This window comes from Lampetra planeri, unplaced genomic scaffold (genome assembly GCF_965212315.1).
Source record: "Lampetra planeri unplaced genomic scaffold, kcLamPlan1.2.h2 scaffold_1273, whole genome shotgun sequence".
NCBI classification, from domain to species: Eukaryota; Metazoa; Chordata; class Hyperoartia; order Petromyzontiformes; family Petromyzontidae; genus Lampetra; species Lampetra planeri.
This window is the reverse complement of record NW_027613989.1, coordinates 2,679-26,589: the sequence shown is the minus strand read 5'-3', so window position 1 is coordinate 26,589 and position 23,911 is coordinate 2,679. Positions and strand designations below refer to the sequence as shown.

At 57.1% G+C, this 23,911-nt stretch overlaps 1 protein-coding gene across 1 annotated transcript; it reads left to right on the top strand.

Moving 5' to 3' along the window:
* The first annotated feature begins 801 nt into the window (after nucleotides 1-801).
* Nucleotides 802-20,512, top strand: LOC144739046 (AP-1 complex subunit gamma-1-like). The gene is given in 16 exon segments (XM_078622046.1): nucleotides 802-887; nucleotides 890-975; nucleotides 1,505-1,559; nucleotides 2,328-2,450; nucleotides 2,956-3,045; nucleotides 3,617-3,741; nucleotides 6,542-6,646; nucleotides 7,481-7,646; nucleotides 11,292-11,330; nucleotides 11,332-11,446; nucleotides 12,593-12,694; nucleotides 13,200-13,390; nucleotides 15,530-15,589; nucleotides 15,591-15,629; nucleotides 20,225-20,285; nucleotides 20,288-20,512. Coding segments are annotated over 16 exon segments (1,461 nt in total). The 5' UTR covers nucleotides 802-821; the 3' UTR covers nucleotides 20,326-20,512.
* Nucleotides 20,513-23,911: the final 3,399 nt, after the last annotated feature.

Below are 23,911 nucleotides of genomic sequence, written 5' to 3'. Positions count from 1 at the left end.
ATGGTCAGCTGGTGAGTGGTGGGGTCAATGGGTCAGCTGGTGGGGTCAGCTGGTGATTGGTGGTGGGGGTCGATGGTCAGCTGTCAGGTGAGCAGGACCCAAGTTCCATTCCATTTGTCACGGCCACCGACCAACATTGATGACGAGTGTGTGTGTGTCTGTGTGTGTGGTCTGTGCGCGTGTCTGTGCGCGTGTGTTGTGTCGGTGCGTGTGTCCTGTGCGTGTGTGTGTGTCCTGTGCGTGTGTCTGTGTGTGTGTGTGTCTGTGCGTGTGTCTGTGCGGCGGTGTCTGTGCGCGTGTCTGTGCGGTGTGTGTGTGTCTGTGCGTGTGTCTGTGTGTGTGTCTGTGTGTGTGTCTGTGCGTGTGTGTGTGTGTCTGTGCGTGTGTCTGTGGCGTGTGTCTGTGCGTGTGTCCTGTGCGCGTTGTCTGTGCGCGTGTCTGTGCGTGTGTCCTGTGCGTGTGTCTGTGCGTGGTGTGCTGTGCGTGTGTCTGGTGCGTGTGTCTGTGTGTGTGTCTGTGCGTGTGTCTGTGCGTGTGTCTGTGCGTGTGTCCTGTGCGTGTGTCTGTGCGTGTGTCTGTGCGTGTGTCTGTGCGTGTGTCTGTGCGGTGTGTCCTGTGCGTGTTGTGTCTGTGGTGTCTGTGCGTGGTGTGCTGTGCGTGTGTCTGCGTGTGTCTGTGCGTGTGTCTGTGCGTGCGTGTGTCTGTGTGCGTGTGTCTGTGCGGGTGCGTGTGTCCTGTGCGTGCGTGTGTCTGTGCGTGTGTCTGTGCGTGTGTCTGTGCGTGCGTGTGTCTGGTGTGTGTGTCTGTGCCAGGGCGGAGCGATGGAGCTGAGCTTTGCGCTGGTCAACGCGAGCAACGTGCGTGGCATGATGAAGGAGCTGCTCTTCTTATGAAGGAGCTGCTCTTCTTCCTCGACAACTGCGAGTCCGACTTCAAGGCCGACTGCGCCTCGGGCATCTTCCACTCGGCAGAGAAGTGAGTGGGGGGGGGTGGTGAGGGGGGTGGGGACGGGGTGGGGGGGTGGGGACGGGGTGGGGACGGGGTGGGGGTGGTGGGGGCGGTGGGGGGGTGCCCGGTGTGTCTCTGTGCCCCAACTCGTGTAACACCCCGCCCCTCACCCCGCCCCTCACCCCGCCCCTCACCCCGCCCCTCACCCCGCCCCTCACTCCGCCCCTCACCCCGCCCCTCACCCCGCCCCTCACCCCGCCCCTCACCCCGCCCCTCACCCCTCCCCTCACCCCGCCCCTCACCCCGCCCCTCACCCCGCCCCTCACTCCGCCCCTCACCCCGCCCCTCACCCCCGCCCCTCACCCCTCCCCTCACTCCGCCCCTCACCCCGCCCCTCACCCCGCCCCTCACCCCGCCCCTCACCCCGCCCCTCACCCCTCCCCACACCCCTCCCCTCACCCCGCCCCCTCACCCCGCCCCTCACCCCCTCCCCTCACCCCGCCCCTCACCCTTCACCCCGCCCCTCACTCCCCCCTCCCACCGACCCCGCCCACAGGTACGCGCCCACCAAGCGATGGCACATCGACACAATCATGCGCGTGCTCACCACGGTGAGTGCCTGGCACTGCAGCCACCACCACCACCACAGCCAGTTTAACATAACATAGACTCATCACAGAGACACATAGACTCATCACAGAGACACATAGACTCATCACAGAGACACATAGACTCACATAGAGACCCACAGACTCATCACAGAGACCCCACAGACTCATCAAAGAGACCCACAGACTCATCACAGAGACCCATAGACTCATCACAGAGACCCACAGACTCATCACAGAGACCCACAGACTCATCACAGAGACCCATAGACTCATCACAGAGACCCACAGACTCATCACAGAGACCCACAGACTCATCACAGAGACCCCACAGACTCATCACAGAGACCCACAGACTCATCACAGAGACCCACAGACTCATCACAGAGACCCACAGACTCATCACAGAGACCCACAGACTCATCACAGAGACCCACAGACTCATCACAGAGACCCACAGACTCATCACAGAGACCCACAGACTCATCACAGAGACCCACAGACTCATCACAGAGACCCACAGACTCATCACAGAGACCCACAGACTCATCACAGAGACCCATAGTTGTCCTGTCAGGGCAGTGATGGTGGTGGTGGTGATGATGATGGTGGTGGTGGGTGGTGGTGATGATGGTGGTGATGGTGGTGGTGGTGATGGTGGTGATGATGGTGGTGGTGTTGACGGTGAGTGATGATGATGGTGGTGAGTGATGGTGGTGACTGTGGTGGTGGTGGTGATGATGGTGATGGTGACGATGTGTGCGTGTGCAGGCGGGGAGCTACGTGCGTGACGACGCTGTGCCCAACCTCATCCAGCTGATCACCAACACGACGCAGCTGCACTCCTACACGGTGCAGCGCCTCTTCAAGGCCATGCAGGAAGACATCTCACAGGTGACGCCTCATCGTCGTCATCATCATCGTCATCATCATCATCGTCGTCGTCGTCGTCGTCATCGTCATCATCATCGTCATCATCCTCAGCATCATCTTCATCCTCCATCTCATCATCGTCATCATCGTCATCATGCACCTCCCAATCCTCCTCCATTTGCCCCCCACCCCCCCCCCCCCCCCACTATGCACCCCACTCTACGCTGTGCTGGTTTGCAGTGCTCACGTGCCCCCCCACGTCTCCTCCCCCCCCACGTGCCCCCCCCCCTCCCACGTGCCCCGTGTCCCCCCACCCACGTGTCCCCCCACCCCACCCACGTGCCCCCCCCCCCACGTGCCCCCCCACCCACGTGTCCCCCCCCCCCCTCCCACGTGCCCCCCCCCACGTGCCCCCCCACGTCTCCTCCCCCCCCACGTGCCCCCCCCACCCCATGTGTCGTGTCCCCCCCCCACCCACGTGCCCCCTCCCCCCCCCACGTGCCCCCCCCCACGTGCCCCCCCCCAGCCCCCGCTGGTGCAGGTGGCTGCGTGGTGTGTGGGTGAGTACGGAGACCTGCTGCTGTCGGGACACTGCGAGGAGGAGGAGCCTATAGAGGTGGGTGGAGTCACGTGGGGGGAGGGGCCTGTAGAGGTGGGTGGAGTCACGTGGGGGGAGGGGCCTATAGAGGTGGGTGGAGTCACGTGGGGGAGGGGCCTATAGAGGTGGGTGGAGTCACGTGGGGGAGGGGCCTATAGAGGTGGGTGGAGTCACGTGGGGGAGGGGCCTATAGAGGTGGGTGGAGTCACGTGGGGGGAGGGGCCTATAGAGGTGGGTGGAGTCACGTGGGGGAGGGGCCTATAGAGGTGGGTGGAGTCACGTGGGGGAGGGGCCTATAGAGGTGGGTGGAGTCACGTGGGGGAGGGGCCTGTAGAGGTGGGTGGAGTCACGTGGGGGGAGGGGCCTGTAGAGGTGGGTGGAGTCACGTGGGGGAGGGGCCCCCCGTCGCCGTGGTGACGATGCCTCCCCCGTCGCCATGGTGACGATGCCTCCCCCCCTCTCCCCCGTCGCCATGGTGACGATGCCTCCCCCCTCTCCCCCGTCGCCATGGTGACGATGCCTCCCCCTCTCCCCCGTCGCCATGGTGACGATTCCCCCCCCCTCCCCCCCCGTTGCCGTGGTGACGCAGGTAACGGAGGACGAGGTGCTGGACGTGCTGGAGGGGGTCCTGCAGTCCAACCTGTCGACGTCCATCACCCGCGGCTACGCGCTCACCGCCTCCATGAAGCTGAGCACTCGCTTCTCCAGTACCAAGTGACTAGTACACTCACTCACTCACTAGTACACTCACTAGTACACTCACTCACTCACTAGTACACTCACTAGTACACTCACTAGTACACTCACTCACTCACTAGTACACTCACTCGTACACTCACTCACTCACTAGTACACTCACTCACTCACTAGTACACTCACTAGTACACTCACTCACTAGTACACTCACTCACTAGTACACTCACTAGTACACTCACTCACTAGTACACTCACTAGTACACTCACTCGTACACTCACTCACTCACTAGTACACTCACTCACTCACTAGTACACTCACTAGTACACTCACTCACTAGTACACTCACTCACTCACTAGTACACTCACTAGTACACTCACTCACTAGTACACTCACTCACTAGTACACTCACTAGTACACTCACTCGTACACTCACTCACTCACTAGTACACTCACTCACTCACTAGTACACTCACTCACTAGTACACTCACTCACTAGTACACTCACTCACTCACTAGTACACTCACTAGTACACTCACTCACTCACTAGTACACTCACTAGTACACTCACTCACTAGTACACTCACTCACTCACTAGTACACTCACTCACTCACTAGTACACTCACTAGTACACTCACTCACTCACTAGTACACTCACTAGTACACTCACTCACTCACTAGTACACTCACTAGTACACTCACTCACTAGTACACTCACTCACTCACTAGTACACTCACTAGTACACTCACTCACTAGTACACTCACTCACTAGTACACTCACTCACTCACTAGTACACTCACTCACTAGTACACTCACTCACTCACTAGTACACTCACTAGTACACTCACTCACTAGTACACTCACTCACTAGTACACTCACTCACTCACTAGTACACTCACTAGTACACTCACTCACTAGTACACTCACTCACTCACTAGTACACTCACTAGTACACTCACTCACTAGTACACTCACTCACTAGTACACTCACTCACTCACTAGTACACTCACTAGTACACTCACTCACTAGTACACTCACTCACTCACTAGTACACTCACTAGTACACTCACTCACTAGTACACTCACTCACTAGTACACTCACTCACTAGTACACTCACTAGTACACTCACTCACTCACTAGTACACTCACTAGTACACTCACTCACTAGTACACTCACTCACTCACTAGTACACTCACTAGTACACTCACTCACTAGTACACTCACTCACTAGTACACTCACTAGTACACTCACTCACTAGTACACTCACTCACTAGTACACTCACTCACTAGTACACTCACTAGTACACTCACTCACTCACTAGTACACTCACTAGTACACTCACTCACTAGTACACTCACTCACTCACTAGTACACTCACTAGTACACTCACTCACTAGTACACTCACTCACTCACTAGTACACTCACTAGTACACTCACTCACTAGTACACTCACTCACTAGTACACTCACTAGTACACTCACTCACTCACTAGTACACTCACTAGTACACTCACTCACTAGTACACTCACTCACTAGTACACTCACTCACTCACTAGTACACTCACTCACTCACTAGTACACTCACTCACTAGTACACTCACTCACTAGTACACTCACTCACTAGTACACTCACTCACTAGTACACTCACTCACTAGTACACTCACTAGTACACTCACTCACTCACTAGTACACTCACTAGTACACTCACTCACTAGTACACTCACTCACTCACTAGTACACTCACTAGGACTCACTAATGCACTCACTCACTCACTTTGTGCGTGTGTCCGTGTATCTGTGCGTGCGTGAGTGGGAGTGGTGGTGCAGTGGTTAGCGCTACGAACCCGGCGACCCGAGTTCGATTCCCGCTCACGGCCAACACCACCGGTGACGATTATCTGAACCGGTCCTGGGCCTCCCCTAGGTCGTCTCAGCCTCAAATGAGTAGCCGGTGTAGCAGTGGTGGTGTAGTAAACATCGCCACTGGGGAGACAAAGGCGGCCGGGCGTGGTGCTGGCCACCCACCCCCTCGTGTGCCACAGTGCCGGCCTTCGTAGGTGTTCGATAACTGCACTTGCCCCTACAGTCTGTTACAGGCTACACGGGGGACCTTTGTCTGTGTGTCTATAGGGCGCTGGTGATGCTACTAACAGCACTTGCCCCACAGCCCTGTGGTGTCCGTGTGTGTGCGTGCGTGCGTGTGTGTGTGCGTGGATGGTGTCGGTGTGTGTCTGTGTGTGTGTGACCATACGTGTGTGCGTGCGTGTGACGGTATGTGTGTGTGTCTGTGTGCGTGTGTGAGTGCATGTGTCCGTGTGTGTGTGTGTGTGACGATACGTATGTGTGTGTCTGTGTGTGTGCGTGTGTGACGGTACGTGTGTGTGCGTGTGTGTGACGGTACGTGTGTGTCCGCGTGTGACGGTACGTATGTGTATGCGTGTGTATGACGGTACGTGTGTGTGTGCGTCTGTGTGACGATACGTGCGTGTGTGTGTGTGCGTGACGGTACGTGTGTGTGTGTGACGGTACATGTGTGTCTGTGTGTATGTGTGTGTGACGGTACGTATGTGTGTGTGCGTGTGACGGTACGTGTGTGTGTGCGTGTGACGGTACGTGTGTGTGTGTGTGCGTGTGACGGTACGTGTGCGTGTGTGTGTGACAATACGTGTGTGTGTGTGTGTGTGACGGTACGTGTGTGTGTGTGTCTGTGTGCGTGCGTGTGTGTGTCTGTGTGCGTGCGTGTGTGTGTGACAATACGTGTGTGTGTGTGTGTGACTACGTGTGTGTGTGTGCGTCTGTGCGTGCAGTCGTATCCGCAAGGTGGTGTCTATCTACGGCAGCAGCATCGACATGGAGTTGCAGCAGCGTGCGGTCGAATACACCACACTCTTCCACAAGTTCGACCACATGCGGTGAGGCGGGCGAGCGGGAGGGCGGGCGAGCGGGAGGGCGGGCGAGCGGGCGGGCGAGCGGGCGGGCGAGCGGGAGGGCGGGCGGGCGAGCGGGCGGGCGGGTGGTGAGGCGAGCGGGCGAGGGTGTGTAGGGAGGAGGAGGAGGAGGCTCGTGAAGGACGCTACTGGGCAGTGCCAGGCTTGGTGCACGTTGAGGGGCGTCGCCGCTCACAACAACGAGCGGAGCGCCGGGCGGATAAAACGCAGCGACCAGTTGGCACAGTGGGGGGCACGGGTGGTGGTGCATCTGCACCTAGCCTGGCACAGCAGTCAACCCATGGCATCTGCTGGGTCTGTCCCGTGACCTCCTCCTGCACCTAGCCTGGCACAGCAGTCAACCCATGGCATCTGCTGGGTCTGTCCCGTGACCTCCTCCTGCACCTAGCCTGGCACAGCAGTCAACCCACGGCATCTGCCGGGTCTGTCCCGTGACCTCCTCCTCCTGCACCTAGCCTGGCACAGGCAAGCGTGGTGATGTCACCGCCACTTGGTGGTGAAACAGCAGCTGTTTCCGTAGCCCGCGGTGTGACACGCGCCGTGGTGACGTCCGGCGTTGTTGGCGGTGGTGGCGGTGGTGGCGGTGGTGGCGGTGGTGGCGGTGGTAACGGTGGTCGTGGCGGTGGCTGCGGCGGCGGCCGTGGCCGTGGTGTTGGTGGCTGCAGTGGCTTTGTTGACGGTGGTGGTGACGGTGACCGTCACTGTGGCCGTGGTTGTGGCGGTGGTGGCGTTGTGTCCGTGGTTGTGGCGGTGGTGGTGGCTTGTTTGACGGCGGTGGCGGTGGTGCCGGCGGTGCAGGCCGGCGCTGCTGGAGCGCATGCCGGTGATGGAGAGGGCCACGGCCAACGGCCCCACGGACGCCAACGGAGAAACCAACGGCGACGCCGAAGCCGGCGAGCGCAAGAAGGCCGACCCCTCGGCAGTGGCGTCGTCCGTCGCTCCACCCTCCTCCTCCTCCTCAGAGGTGACTCACTCGCACACTCACTCACACAGTCACTCGCACACACAGTCACTCAGTCACTCAGTCACTCTCAAAGTCACTCACTCACACAGTCACACAGTCACTCACACACTCACACAGTCACTCACTCATACACACACAAAGTCACTCACTCACACACTTACACTCACTCACACAGTCACTCACTCACTCACACACTCACACAGTCACTCACACAGTCACTCACACAGTCACTCACACACTCACACAGTCACTCACACAGTCACTCACTCATTCACTCACTCACACACTCACACAGTCACTCACACACAGTCACACACTCACTCACACACTCACACAGTCACTCACTCACACACTTACACTCACACAGTCACTCACTCATACACACACAAAGTCACTCACTCACACACTTACACTCACTCACACAGTCACTCACTCACTCACACACTCACACAGTCACTCACACAGTCACTCACTCACACACTCACACAGTCACTCACTCATACACACACAAAGTCACTCACTCACACACTTACACTCACTCACACAGTCACTCACACAGTCACTCACACAGTGACTCACACACTCACACAGTCACTCACACAGTCACTCACTCATTCACTCACTCACACACTCACACAGTCACTCACACACAGTCACACACTCACTCACACACTCACACAGTCACTCACTCACACACTTACACTCACACAGTCACTCACACACACAGTCACTCACTCACACACAGTCACTCACACAGTCACTCACTCACACACTTACACTCACACAGTCACTCACACACTCACACAGTCACACACTCACTCACACTCACTCACACACTCACCCGGTCACACACTCACTCACTCACTCACACAGTCACTCACACAGTCACTCACACACACAGTCACTCACTCACACAGTCACACAGTCACTCACTCACACAGTCACTCACTCACACACTCACACAGTCACTCGCACACACAGTCACTCACTCATACAGTCACTCACTCACACAGTCACTCACTCACACAGTCACTCACTCACACAGTCACTCACTCACACAGTCACTCACACAGTCACTCACTCACACAGTCACTCACTCACACAGTCACTCACTCACACAGTCACTCACTCACACAGTCACTCAGTCACTCGCACAGTCACTCGCACAGTCATTCACACAGTCACACAGTCACACACTCACACTCCCACACTCACACAGTCACTCACACACTCACACAGTCACTCACTCAGTCACTCACACACTCACTCACACAGTCACTCACACAGTCACTCACTCACACAGTCGCTCACACACTCACACTCACACACACTCACTCACACACACTCGCACACACACTCCCTCATACACTCACACACTCACTCCCTCATACACTCACTCATACAGTCACTCACACACTCACACACACTCACACACTCACTCACACACTCACACTCGCTCACACACTCACTCACTCACACAGTCACTCACACACTTACACTCACACAGTCACTCACACACACAGTCACTCACTCACAAACAGTCACTCACACAGTCACTCACTCACACACTTACACTCACACAGTCACTCACACACTCACACAGTCACACACTCACACTCACTCACACTCACTCACTCACACACTCACCCGGTCACACACTCACTCACTCACACAGTCACTCACACAGTCACTCACACACACAGTCACACAGTCACTCACTCACACAGTCACTCACTCACACACTCACACAGTCACTCGCACACACAGTCACTCGCACACACAGTCACTCGCACACACAGTCACTCGCACACACAGTCACTCGCTCACACAGTCACTCGCACACACAGTCACTCGCACACACAGTCACTCGCACACACAGTCACTCGCACACACAGTCACTCGCACACACAGTCACTCACTCACACAGTCACTCACTCACACAGTCTCACACAGTCACTCACTCACACAGTCACTCACTCACACAGTCACTCAGTCACTCGCACAGTCACTCACACAGTCACACAGTCACTCACACAGTCACACACTCACACTCCCACACTCACACAGTCACTCACACACTCACACAGTCACTCACTCAGTCACTCACACAGTCACTCACACAGTCACTCACTCACACAGTCGCTCACACACTCACACTCACACACACTCACTCACACACACTCGCACACACACTCCCTCATACACTCACTCGCACACTCACTCCCTCATACACTCACTCACTCATACAGTCACTCACACACTCACACACTCACTCACACACTCACACTCGCTCACACACTCACTCACACGCACTCACACACTCACACTCGCTCACACACTCACTCACACAGTCACTCGCACACACAGTCACTCACTCACACACTCACACAGTCACTCGCACACACAGTCACTCGCACACACAGTCACTCGCACACACAGTCACTCACTCACACAGTCACTCACTCACACAGTCACTCACTCACACAGTCACACACAGTCACTCACTCACACAGTCACTCACTCACACAGTCACTCACACAGTCACTCGCACACACAGTCACTCGCACACACAGTCACTCGCTCACACAGTCACTCACTCACACAGTCACTCACTCACACAGTCACTCACTCACACAGTCACACACAGTCACTCACTCACACAGTCACTCACTCACACAGTCACTCACTCACACAGTCACTCACACACACAGTCACTCAGTCACTCACTCAGTCACTCACACACTCACTCACACAGTCACTCACACAGTCACTCACTCACACAGTCGCTCACACACTCACACTCACACACACTCACTCACACACACTCGCACACACACTCCCTCATACACTCACTCACACACTCACTCCCTCATACACTCACACAGTCACTCACACACTCACACACACTCACACACTCACTCACACACTCACACTCGCTCACACACTCACTCACACGTACTCACACACTCACACTCGCGCACACACTCACTCACACTCTCACTCACACTCTCACACAGGCCATGGGTAGCACCGGTGAGTGGTGGTGGTGATGGTGGTAATGGCGGTGCAGGGTAATGGTGTTGGTAGTGGTGGTGGTAGCGGTGTTGGTACTGGCGATGGCAGCAGTGCTGCTGCTGGTGATGGTGGTAGTGGTGGTGGTAGTGGTGGTAGTCGTGGTGATGGTGGTAGTGGTGGTGGTGGTAGTGGTGGTAGTCGTGGTGATGGTGGTGGTGGTAGCCAGTCGTGGTGATGGTGGTCGTGGTGGTGGTGGCGGTGGTGGTGGTAGTGGTGGTAGTCGTGGTGGTGGTGGTGGTAGTGTGGTGGTAGTCGTGGTGGTGGTAGTGGTGGTAGTCGTGGTGGTGGTGGTAGTGGTGGTGGTCGTGGTGGTGGTGGTGGTAGTGGTGGTAGTGGTGGTGGTGGTGGTAGTGGTGGTAGTCGTGGTGGTGGTGGTGGTAGTGGTGGTAGTCGTGGTGGTGGTGGTGATAGTTGTGGTGGTGGTAGCAGTGGAGGCATCACCTTATCTACGCCAAACTTAGGAACTGCAAAGCCTCGTGGGTAATTCCCCACAATGCCGTGCGCTTCAATGCGTGTCCCCCCCCCCCTTAACCCCCCTCCGCCCCCCCCCACCGTCCCCGATTGCCCCAGGTGACGGATCTGCTTGACCTATTGGGGGGCAGCACCACGGCCGGCCCCCCCACTCCCAAACTCCTCCCTCCCCTCCAAGCCGCCGCCCCCCTCGGCGGCAGGAGGAGGAGGAGGAGGAGGTGACCTCCTCAACCTCCTCGGACTCGACATCTCCGGTACGCACGCAGGCCGCTGTGTGGGGGAGTGCGAGGGAGTGCGAGGGAGTGCGAGGGAGTGCGGGTGAGTGCGGGTGAGTGCGGGTGAGTGCGGGTGAGTGCGGGTGAGTGCGGGTGAGTGCGGGTGAGTGCGGGTGAGTGCGGGTGAGTGGTTGAGTGATAGTGAGTGTGTGATTGAGTTGTTGAGTGATGGTGAGTGTGTGAGTAAGTGATAGTGAGTGTGAGTGATGGTGTGTGTGTGTGAGTGAGTGATGGTGTGTGTGAAACTGCTGAGGATCAAGTGGCAAGACAGAATCCCTGACACGGAAGTCCTCAGCAAGGCAAATATCCCCAGCATCTACACCTTGCTTGCGAAGGAACAGCTTAGATGGACTGGCCACGTGACCAGAATGCCCTACGCGAGACTTCCAAAACAAGTCTTCTTTGGCGAGCTGAGGAATGGCAAGCGAGCACAAGGTGGCCCCAAAAAGCGCTACAAGGACACCCTGAAAGCTTCCTTGAAGAGCTTTGGATTCGACCTTAAAAGCTGGGAATCCCTAGCACAGGACCGACCTGCCTGGAGAAGAAAAGTACAGGACGGTGCAGTCCTCTGTGAGAGTAGGAGACGCTCCTGTGCTATCTTGAAGAGGCAGCAGCGCAAATCTACCAAGGAAGGACGTGTGGCTGCACCTCAGAGCTCTGCATCCTCCCTGACCTGTCCAGTGTGCCACAGGGAATTCCGGGCTCGGATTGGCCTCTTCAGCCATTTGCGCACTCATCAAAACCCAACATAATGACAAACGTGCCTTGGTCATCATCAACTTTGATGGACGAACAAGAAGAAGAAGTGTGTGTGTGAGTGATGGTGAGTGTGTGTGTGTGTGAGTGATGGTGTGTGTGTGTGAGTGATGGTGAGTGTGTGTGTGTGTGAGTGATGGTGTGTGTGTGTGAGTGATGGTGTGTGTGTGTGTGAGTGATGGTGTGTGTGTGTGAGTGATGGTGTGTGTGTGTGAGTGATGGTGAGTGTGTGTGTGTGTGAGTGATGGTGTGTGTGTGTGAGTGAATGATGGTGTGATTGTATGTAGAAGTTGCAGCTGCTACTCAGCACTTGCCCCTACACCCTGTTAAGGCTACACGGGGCACCTTTGTCTGTGTGTGGGGGTGCAGGCCCCCCCCCAGTGTCCACGCTGCAGGGACCCCCTCCTGCGTTTCTTCTCGACAGCCTGGGGTCCATCACCAGCGAGTCGCCCTTCAACAACGCCCTGCACAGTGAGACGCTCACTCACTCAGTCGCTCGCTCAGTCAGTCACTCAGTCGCTCGCTCGCTCAGTCAGTCACTCGCTCACTCAGTCACTCACTCAGTCAGTCGCTAACTCAGTCACTCACTCAGTCAGTCGCTCACTCAGTCAGTCGCTCACTCAGTCGCTCGCTCAGTCAGTCGCTCGCTCAGTCACTCAGTCAGTCGCTCACTCAGTCACTCACTCAGTCAGTCGCTCGCTCAGTCAGTCGCTCACTCAGTCGCTCGCTCAGTCAGTCGCTCGCTCAGTCAGTCGCTCACTCAGTCGCTCGCTCAGTCAGTCGCTCGCTCTCTCTGTCGCTCGCTCACTAGTCAGTCGCTCACTCACTCGCTCGCTCACTCGGTCAGTCGCTCGCTCACTCAGTCACTCGCTCACTCACCTCCCCCCCCCGCCCCCCCCCGCCCCCTTCCGCCCCCTTCCGCCCTCCACCCCTCCCCCCTCCCGCCCCGCCCCTCCCCTCCCACCCCCCCCCGTAGGAGGAGGTGGAGGTGGAGGAGGCATGATCCCGGCGATGGTGGCGTTTGAGAAGGGCGGCCTCCGCGTGGAGTTTGCCTTTGAGAGGGGGGGGGCCCCGCCGGGGGGGGGGCTCACCACCATCTCCCTGCGCGCCACCAACTCCAGCGACGCCGACATGGCAGACTTCGTCTTCCAGGCAGCCGTGCCCAAGGTGACGCCGTGGCGGTGGTGGTGCCGTGGCGGTGGTGGTGCCGTGGTGGTGGTGGTGCGGTGGTGGTGGTGCGGTGGTGGTGGCGGTGTGGTGGTGGAGTGGTAGTGGTGTGGCGGTGGTGGTGGTGGTGGTGGTGGTGTGTGGTGGAGTGGTAGTGACGGTGTGGTGGAGTGGTGGTGGTGGAGTGGTAGTGTGTGGTGGAGTGGTAGTGTGTGGTGGTGGAGTGGTAGTGTGGTGTGGTGGTGGAGTGGTAGTGTGTGGTGGTGGAGTGGTAGTGTGGTGTGGTGGTGGAGTGGTAGTGTGTGGTGGTGGAGTGGTAGTGTGGTGTGGTGGTGGAGTGGTAGTGTGTGGGTGGAGTGGTGGTGCGGTGGTGGTGGTGGTGCGGTGGTAGTGTGTGGTGGAGTGGTAGTGGTGTGGTGGTGGCGGTGGTGGTGGAGTGGTAGTGGTGTGGCCGTGGTGGTGGTGGTGGTGGTGTTGTGGTGGTGGTGCGGTGGTAGTGTGTGGTGGAGTGGTAGTGTGTGGTGGAGTGGTAGTGTGTGGTGGAGTGGTAGTGTGTGGTGCGGTGGTGGTGGTGCGGTGGTGGTGGTGGAGTTGGTAGTGTGGTGGTGGTGGAGTGGTGGTGTTGTGGTGGTGTGTGGTGGTGTGGTGGTGGTGGTGGTTGTGGTGTGTTGTGGTGGTGTGTGGTGGAGTGGTAGTGTGGTGGTGGTGGTGTGTGGTCGAGTGGTAGTGTGGTGGTGTGGTGGAGTGGTAGTGGGGTGTGGTGGTGGCGGTGTGGTGTTGTGGTAGTGGGGGTGGTAGTGACGGTGTGTGGGAGTGGTGGTGGTGGTGTGGTGGTGTGGTGGGGGTGGTAGTGGTGGTGATGGTGTAGCGGTGGTGGTGGTGTTGGTGTGGTGGAGTGATAGTGGGTGTGGTGGTGTTGTGGTGGTGTGGTAGAGGGGTGTGGTGGTGATGGGGGTGGTGGTGATGGTGCAGTGGTAGTGGTGGATTGGTGGTGCTGTGTCTCCGTGTGTGTGTGTAACTGTGTGTGTGTAACTGTGTGTGTCTGTGTGTGTGTGTAACTGTGTGTGTGTGACTGTGTGTGTATAACTGTGTGTGTCTGTGTGTGTGTGTGTCTGTGTGTGTGTAACTGTGTGTGTGTGACTGTGTGTCTGTGTGACTGTGTGTGTGACTGTGTGTGTGTGTGACTGTGTGTGTGTGTGTGTGACTGTATGTGTGTATGTGTGACTGTGTGACTGTGTGTGTAACTGTATGTGTGTGTGTCTGTGTGTGTGTGACTGTGTGTGTGTGTGACTGACTGTGTGTGTGTGACTGACTGTGTGTGTGTGACTGTATGTGTGTATGTGTGACTGTGTGACTGTGTGTGTGTGTGTGTGACTGTGTGTGTAACTGTATGTGTGTGTGTGTGACTGACTGTGTGTGTGTGTGTGTGACTGTATGTGTATGTGTGACTGTGTGTGTGTGTAACTGTATGTGTGTGTGTCTGTGTGTGTGTGTCTGTGTGTGTGTGACTGACTGTGTGTGTGTGACTGTATGTATGTATGTGTGACTGTGTGTGTGTGTAACTGTATGTGTGTGTGACTGTATGTGTGTATGTGTGACTGTGTGACTGTGTGTGTAACTGTGTGTGTGTGTGTCTGTATGTGTGTATGTGTGACTGTGTGACTGTGTGTGTGGACTGTGTGTGTGACTGTGTGTGTGTGTGACTGTGTGTGTGTGTGACTGTGTGACTGTGTGGTGTGTGACTGTGTGACTGTGTGTGTGACTGTGTGTGTGACTGTGTGTGTGTGGTGACTGTATGTGTGTGTGTGTGACTGTGTGTGTGTGTGTGTGACTGTATGTGTGTATGTGTGTCTGTGTGTGTCTGTGTGTGTGTCTGTGTGTGTGTGACTGTGTGTGTGTGTGTGACTGTGTGACTGTGTGTGTGTGACTGTGTGTGTGTGTGTGTGACTGTGTGTGTGTGTGTGTGACTGTGTGTGTCTGTGTGTGTGTGTAACTGTGTGTGTGTGACTGTGTGTCTGTGTGTGTGTGTGTAACCTGTGTGTGTGTGACTGTGTGTCTGTGTGTGTGTGTGTAACTGTGTGTGTGTGTGTGTCTGTGTGTGTGTGTGTGTAACTGTGTGTGTGTCTGTGTGTGTGTCAGACGTTCCAGCTCCAGCTGCTGTCTCCCAGCAGCAGCACGGTGCCAGCGCACGGAGCTGGCCACCGTGACTCAGCTCATGCGCGTGCTCAACCCCAACAAGGTGCACACTCACCACTCACTCACCACTCACTCACTCACTCACCACTCACTCACCACTCACTCACCACTCACTCACCACACACTCACTCACCACTCACTCACCACACACACAGCTCATGCGCGTGCTCAACCCCAACAAGGTGCACACTCACCACTCACTCACCACTCACTCACTCACTCACCACTCACTCACCACTCACTCACCACTCACTCACCACACACTCACTCACCACTCACTCACCACACACACAGCTCATGCGCGTGCTCAACCCCAACAAGGTGCACACTCACCACTCACTCACCACTCACTCACTCACTCACCACTCACTCACCACTCACTCACCACTCACTCACCACACACTCACTCACCACTCACTCACCACACACACAGCTCATGCGCGTGCTCAACCCCAACAAGGTGCACACTCACCACTCACTCACCACTCACTCACTCACCACTCACTCACCACTCACCACACACACAGCTCATGCGCGTGCTCAACCCCAACAAGGTGCACACTCACCACTCACTCACCACTCACTCACCACTCACCTCACTCACTCACCACTCACTCACCACTCACCACACACACAGCTCATGCGCGTGCTCAACCCCAACAAGGTGCACACTCACCACTCACTCACCACTCACTCACTCACCACTCACTCACTCACCACACACTCAGCTCATGCGCGTGCTCAACCCCAACAAGGTGCACACTCACCACTCACTCACTCACCACTCACTCACCACACACTCACTCACCACACACTCCTCCCACCCACTCACCTCCCACCACTCCTCACCCCACCCACCACTCACCACCCACTCACTCACCCACCCACCCACCTCACCACACCACTCACCACTCACCACTCACTCACCACACACTCACTCACTCACCACCCACTCACCACCCACTCACCACTCACTCGCCACTCACTCACCACCCACTCACCCTCACCACCCGCTCACCACCCACTCACCACTCACTCACCACTCACTCACCACACACTCACCCTCACCACTCACTCACCACTCACTCACCACTCACCACACCTCAGCTCATGCGCGTGCTCAACCCCAACAAGGTGCACACTCACCACTCACTCACTCACCACTCACTCACCACACACTCACCACCACACACTCACTCACCACCCACTCACCCTCACCACACACCCCTCACTCACCACCCACTCACTCACCACACACTCACTCACCACCCACCCACTCACCACACACTCACCACTCACCACTCACTCACCACACACTCACTCACTCACCACCCACTCACCACCCACTCACCACTCACTCGCCACTCACTCACCACCCACTCACCCTCACCACCCGCTCACCACCCACTCACCCTCACTCACCACTCACTCACCACACACTCACCCTCACCACTCACTCACCACTCACTCACCACTCACCACACACTCAGCTCATGCGCGTGCTCAACCCCAACAAGGTGCACACTCACCACTCACTCACTCACCACTCACTCACCACACACTCACTCACCACACACTCACTCACCACCCACTCACCCTCACCACACACTCACTCACCACCCACTCACTCACCACACACTCACTCACCACCCACCCACTCACCACACACTCACCACTCACCACTCACTCACCACACACTCACTCACTCACCACCCACTCACCACCCACTCACCACTCACTCGCCACTCACTCACCACCCACTCACCCTCACCACCCGCTCACCACCCACTCACCACTCACTCACCACTCACCTCACCACACACTCACCCTCACCACTCACTCACCACTCACTCACCACTCACCACACACACAGCTCATGCGCGTGCTCAACCCCAACAAGGTGCACACTCACCACTCACTCACTCACCACTCACTCACTCACCACTCACTCACTCACCACACACTCAGCTCATGCGCGTGCTCAACCCCAACAAGGTGCACACTCACCACTCACTCACTCACCACTCACTCACCACACACTCACTCACCACACACTCACTCCCCACCCACTCACCCTCACCACACACTCACTCACCACCCACTCACTCACCACACACTCACTCACCACCCACCCACTCACCACACACTCACCACTCACCACTCACTCACCACACACTCACCACACACCACTCACCACACCTCACACCACCCACTCACCCCTCACCCACACCACTCACTCACCACCCACTCACTCACCACACACTCACCACCCCCCACTCACTCACCACACCCTCACTCACCACCCACTCACCCTCACCACACACTCACTCACCACCCACTCACCACCCACTCACCACTCACTCACTCACCACTCACTCACCACTCACTCATCACTCACTCACCACTCACCTCACTCACCACTCACTCACCACTCACTCACCACTCACTCACCACACACTCACCACCCACTCACCCTCACCACACACTCACTCACCACCCACTCACCACCCACTCACCACTCACACGCCACTCACTCACCACCCACTCACCCTCACCACCCGCTCACCACCCACTCACCACTCACTCACCACTCACTCACCACACACTCACCCTCACCACCCGCTCCCACACCCACCCCTACACACCACCACTCACACACCACACACCACCACACACACCCCCACACCACCCCTCACCACCCACTCACCCTCACCACTCACTCACCCACACCACCCACCCACTCCCCCCCTCACCACCCACTCACCACCCACTCCCACCACTCACCCCTCACCACCTCACCACCCACTCCCACCCACACCACCCACCACCCACCACCCCACCCACCACCCACCCACACTCACCCTCCACCCACCACCACCACTCACCACCACCACCACACACCACCCCACCACTCACCCTCACCACACACTCACTCACCCCACACCCACCACACCACCACCACTCACCACTCCACCACCCACCACACACCTCACCACACCTCACCACACCACTCACCACCACCACCACCACCACCCACCAACCCCACCCTCACCCCACCCACACCACCCCACCACCACCCCACCACCCCCACACCACCACCACCCCCACCACCACCACCTCACCCCCCACCCACCCCCCACCCACCACACCCACCCCCCCACCCACCCACCACCACCCACCACCCCCCCACCACCCACCCCCACCCCACCACCCACACCACCACCACCACCACACACCACCACCCCCACCACCCACCACCCACCCCACCACCCACACCTCCCCCACCCACCACCACCCCCACCCACTCACCACCACCTCCCCCCACCACCACCACCCACCCACCACCCCCACCACCACCCACCACCCACTCCCCCCCCCACCCACCCCCCACCACCCCCCACCCACACCCCACCCACCCACACACCCCCCCACCCTCACCCCCCCACTCCCCCACCCACCCACACCACCACCACCCACACACTCACCCCACCACCCACCCCCACCCCCACCACACCACCCCCCCCACCACTCACTCACCACCACACCCCCCCACCACCCCCACCACCACACCACCACTCCACCACCCCACTCACCCCACACCACCCACCACACCACCACCCACCACCCACCACCTCACACCACCACCACCCCACACTCACCACCACCACCACACCACCCACCACCACCCACCACACCTCACCACCACCACCACTCCACCACTCACCATCACCACCACCACCCACTCACCACCCACACTCACCACCACCACCACTCACCACCACACTCACCACCCCCACCACCACCCCTCACTCACCACCCACCACTCACCACCACTCCACCCACCCACCACCCACCCACACCACTCACCCCACCCACCTCACCACCACCACTCACTCCCTCCACACACCACCACCTCACCCCCACCCACTCACCACCCACTCACTCACTCACCCCTCCCTCCCTCACCACTCACTCCCACCACACTCCACACACCACCTCACCACCACACTCACCACCACTCACCACCCACTCACCCACCCACTCACCACCCACTCACTCACCACACACTCACCACCCACTCACCACCTACTCACCACCTACTCACTCACTCACTCACCACTCACTCACCACACACTCACCACTCACTCACCCACACACTCACCCACCCACTCACCACCCACTCACTCACTCACCACACACTCACCACCCACTCACCACCTACTCACCACCTACTCACTCACTCACCACTCACTCACCACACACTCACCACTCACTCACCACACACTCACCATCCACTCACTCACCACTCACTCACCACCCACTCATCCACCACTCACCCTCACCACCCACTCACCACACACTCACCACCCACTCACCACTCACTCACCCTCACCACCTCTCACCACCCACTCACCACTCACTCACCACTCACTCACCACACACTCATCCACCCACTCACCCTCACCAACCCACTCACCACCCACTCACCACACACTCACCACTCACTCACCCTCACCACCCACTCACCACCCTCTCACCACCCTACACACACCGTTGGTGCCAGCTGCTGCTGTTGTTGTTGGTTGTTGTTGTTGATGTTGTTGTCGTTGTTGATGGTTGTTGTTGTTGTTGTTTCAGCACCAGCTGCGTATGCGCATCAAGCTCTCCTACACGCACCGTGGCGCCACCGTCACCGACATGGGGAAGTCAACAACTTCCCTCCGCAGACCTACCAGTGACTCGCCACCACCACCACCACCACCACGGGCAACAACAACAATAACAACAGCAGCATCAACCACAACAACATCAACATCGTCAACAATAACAACATCAACAACAACAAGCATCAACCACAACGTCAACAACATACATCACCGCTACAACAACATCAACAACAACAAGCATCTACCACAACAACAACAACAGCAACATCAACCACAACAACAACATCACTGCTACATCAACAACAACAAGCATCTACCACAACAACAACAACAGCAACATCAACCACAACAACAACATCACTGCTACATCAACAACAACAACAACAAGCATCTACCACAACAACAACAACAGCAACATCAACCACAACAACAACATCGTCAACAACAACATCAACAACAACAAGCATCTACCACAACATCGTCAACAACAACATCACCGCTACAACAACAACAACAAGCATCTACCACAACAACAACGTCAACAACAGCTGCAACAACCGGAGAAGTGGGGGGGGGGGGCTCCATTGGTGGGGGGCGTGGTATTAGTGGGGGGGGCGTGGTAATAGTGGGGGTGTGGTGGTAGTGGTGGGGGGGACCACGTGGGTGGATGTTGCGTTGCAAACGACCTTGCAATAGAGAGGTTACCTCCCCCCCCCCCCTCTCTCTCTCTCGTTGTTGTTGTTGTTGTTGTTTGTTGTTGTTGACGAAGGGGGGTGGGGTGGGCGATGTTGATTTTAGGGGGCGGGGCTTACAGCGACTACGTAACCACGGAAACGGGCAGGCGGGTGAGCAGGTGGGTGAGCAGGTGGGTGAGTGTACAATCAGGTGAGTGGTGGGTGAGCATATGACCGGGTGGGTGAGTGAGTGGGTGAGCGGGTGGGTGAGTTTACGAGTGAGTGAGCAGGTGAGTAAGTGAGTGGGTGAGCGAGCAGGCGAGGCAGTCAACATCTCCTAGCCACCGTGATGATGGTGAGAGAGACGCAGACTCCACGTAGCAGCAGTAGCAGCAGCAGCAGGCGTCATCAGGAGGCCGTGTGTGGTGGGGTGAGCGCGTGTGGCTGTGTGTATCCGTGTGTGTGTCCGTGCATGTGGGTGTGTGGATGTGTGTGTCCGTGTGGGTGTGTCTGTGTGGGACACACACCCACTCACTCACCCACTCACCCACCCATGCACTCACCCACCTACTCACTCACTACTCACCCACCCACTCATCACTCACCCACCCACTCACTCACCACCACTCACTCACCACTCACCACCGACCGTCCATCTGCTACTCGCTCCTAGCAGCACTTGCCCCTACAGGCTGTTAGAGGCTACACGAGGGACCTTTGTCTATAGGCACTGCTACTCGCTAGCAGCACTTGCCCCTGCAGCCTGTTAGAGGCTACGCGGGGCACCTTTGTCTGTGTGTCTAGGGACTGCTGCGGCTACTCTAGCAGCAGCCTCTTGCGTGGAGGCTGCACCAGGGGTGGAACCTTTGTCTTGTGTGTGTGTGGTGTGTGTGTGTCTGTGTGGTGTGTGTCTGTGTGGTGTGTGTCTGTGTGTGTGTGGTGTGTCGGTGTGTGGTGTGATGTGTGTGGTGTGGTGTGTGTGGTGTGTGTCTGTGTGGTGTGATGTGTGGTGTGGTATGTGTGGTGTGTGTGGTGTGGTGTCTGTGTGTGTGTGGTGTGTCTGTGTGTGTGTGTGTTGTGTGTGGTGCGTGTGGTGTGTGTGTACGTGTGTGGTGGGTGTTTGTGGTGTGTGTGGTGTGATGTCTGTGCGTGTGGTGTGTGTGTGGTGTGTGCGTGTGGTGTGTGATGTGTGTACGTGTGTGGTGGATGTGGTGATCGTAACGTCTCGCTTTAGGAAGGGGGGGGGGGCCTTAACGGGTGGTTGGAGAAAATAATAATAAATGATGATTAAAATAATCGATGGTAAATTAATAGAACGACATATATATGTGTGTGCGCGTGTGCGGATAAGGAAATTAAAGGAGAATAAATGATGTTGAAAAGTTAATGATTTGTAAAAAAAAATAAGCGCGCTCGGATAATGTTCGGCGTATGGGTCTCGGGGGGTGAGGGTGGGAGGGTGAGGGTGGGGGGGGTGAGGGTGGGGGGGGTGAGGGTGGGGGGAGGTTTTTGAGTTTGACAGAACCATTAAAAGATCTCTTTGAACAAGAAAAACTGATGAGGTGTAGTGGAGACTTTCAGGAGCAGATCTGGCTCGTGTGTGTGTGTATACGTGTGTGCGTGTATACGTGTGTGTGTGTGCGTGTGTGCGTGTGTGTGTATACGTGTGTGTGTATACGTGTGTGCGTGTATACGTGTGTGTGTGTGGTGGTTCGGATAAATCCAGTGGAGCCCCCGGATGGTGACGGTGCGCTGGATGCGAGCGATTTCCTTGGGGGGGAATTGCTCACCCACCCACTCACCCACCCACTCACTCGCCCACCCACCCACTCTATTACTCACACACTCACCCACCCACTCACTCGCCCGCCCACCCACCCACTCATTCACTCACCCACTCTCTTACTCACACTCACCCACCCACCCACTCAACCGCCCACCCACCCACCTCTATTACTCACACCCACTCACCCACCCACTCACTCACCCACTCACTCACCCACTCTATACTCACACTCACTCACCCACCCACTCACTCACCCACCCACCCACTCACTCGCCCACTCCACCCACTCTATTACTCACACCCACTCACCCACCCACTCACTCACCCACTCACCCACCCACTCTATTACTCACACTCACTCACCCACCCACTCACTCACCCACCCACTCTTATTACTCACCCTCCCACTCACTCTGTTACACACTCACCCACCCACTCACCCACCCACTCACCCACCCACTCACCAACCCCCGACCTCCCTCGTTGGTGCCGGACGTATCCGCTATGGTGGATGAAAGCAATTGCGTGGGGGGGGGGAAACGGCCAATTCCATTCGCCTTTTCCCCTCAATGCGTTTGTAGCCAGCACAGCGGTCAATGGGGGCTCTGCATTTGTGCGAGGGGCTGGTAACCCCTCCACCTTCAATTAATTACCACTAAACCACGTGTCAAAAATCTACCTAAGCTTGTGCCGGAGGCCCCGGGGGGACAGGCGTCTATGACGTCTCCTGGCCAAACCCCAATTGGCGGAGCCAGGAGATTGAATCTTCACCCTCGGGGCTCCTCCATAAACAATGAAAAGCCACTACGCGTGGCCACGTGGAATGTTCGAGCGCTCACTGCGGAGGAGAGGCTGCCACTCCTCTGTCGGGAGCTGGACCGGTACCGCCTGGATCTCTGTGGCATTCAGGAGGTCCGGTGGACCGGCTCTGGCTCCAGTCACCATGAGGGGGTGGACAGTCCTCTACTCGGGGCAGGAGACTACCAAACAACAGGGAGTGGAATCTTGATTTGAAGCTTTCGTCACTTCAGGAATCCATCCTCTTGGTTCTTTCGCTAAAGTCCACGTGGGTAGAAACATCACAGGTCACGATGTTTCGCGCCGGGATTTGCAGTCCATGTAAAAAAAGTTCATAGTCGAATACAAAAAAAATGAACCCGTAAAAACTAAGTTTTTCACTATTAATCCTTTATATGCG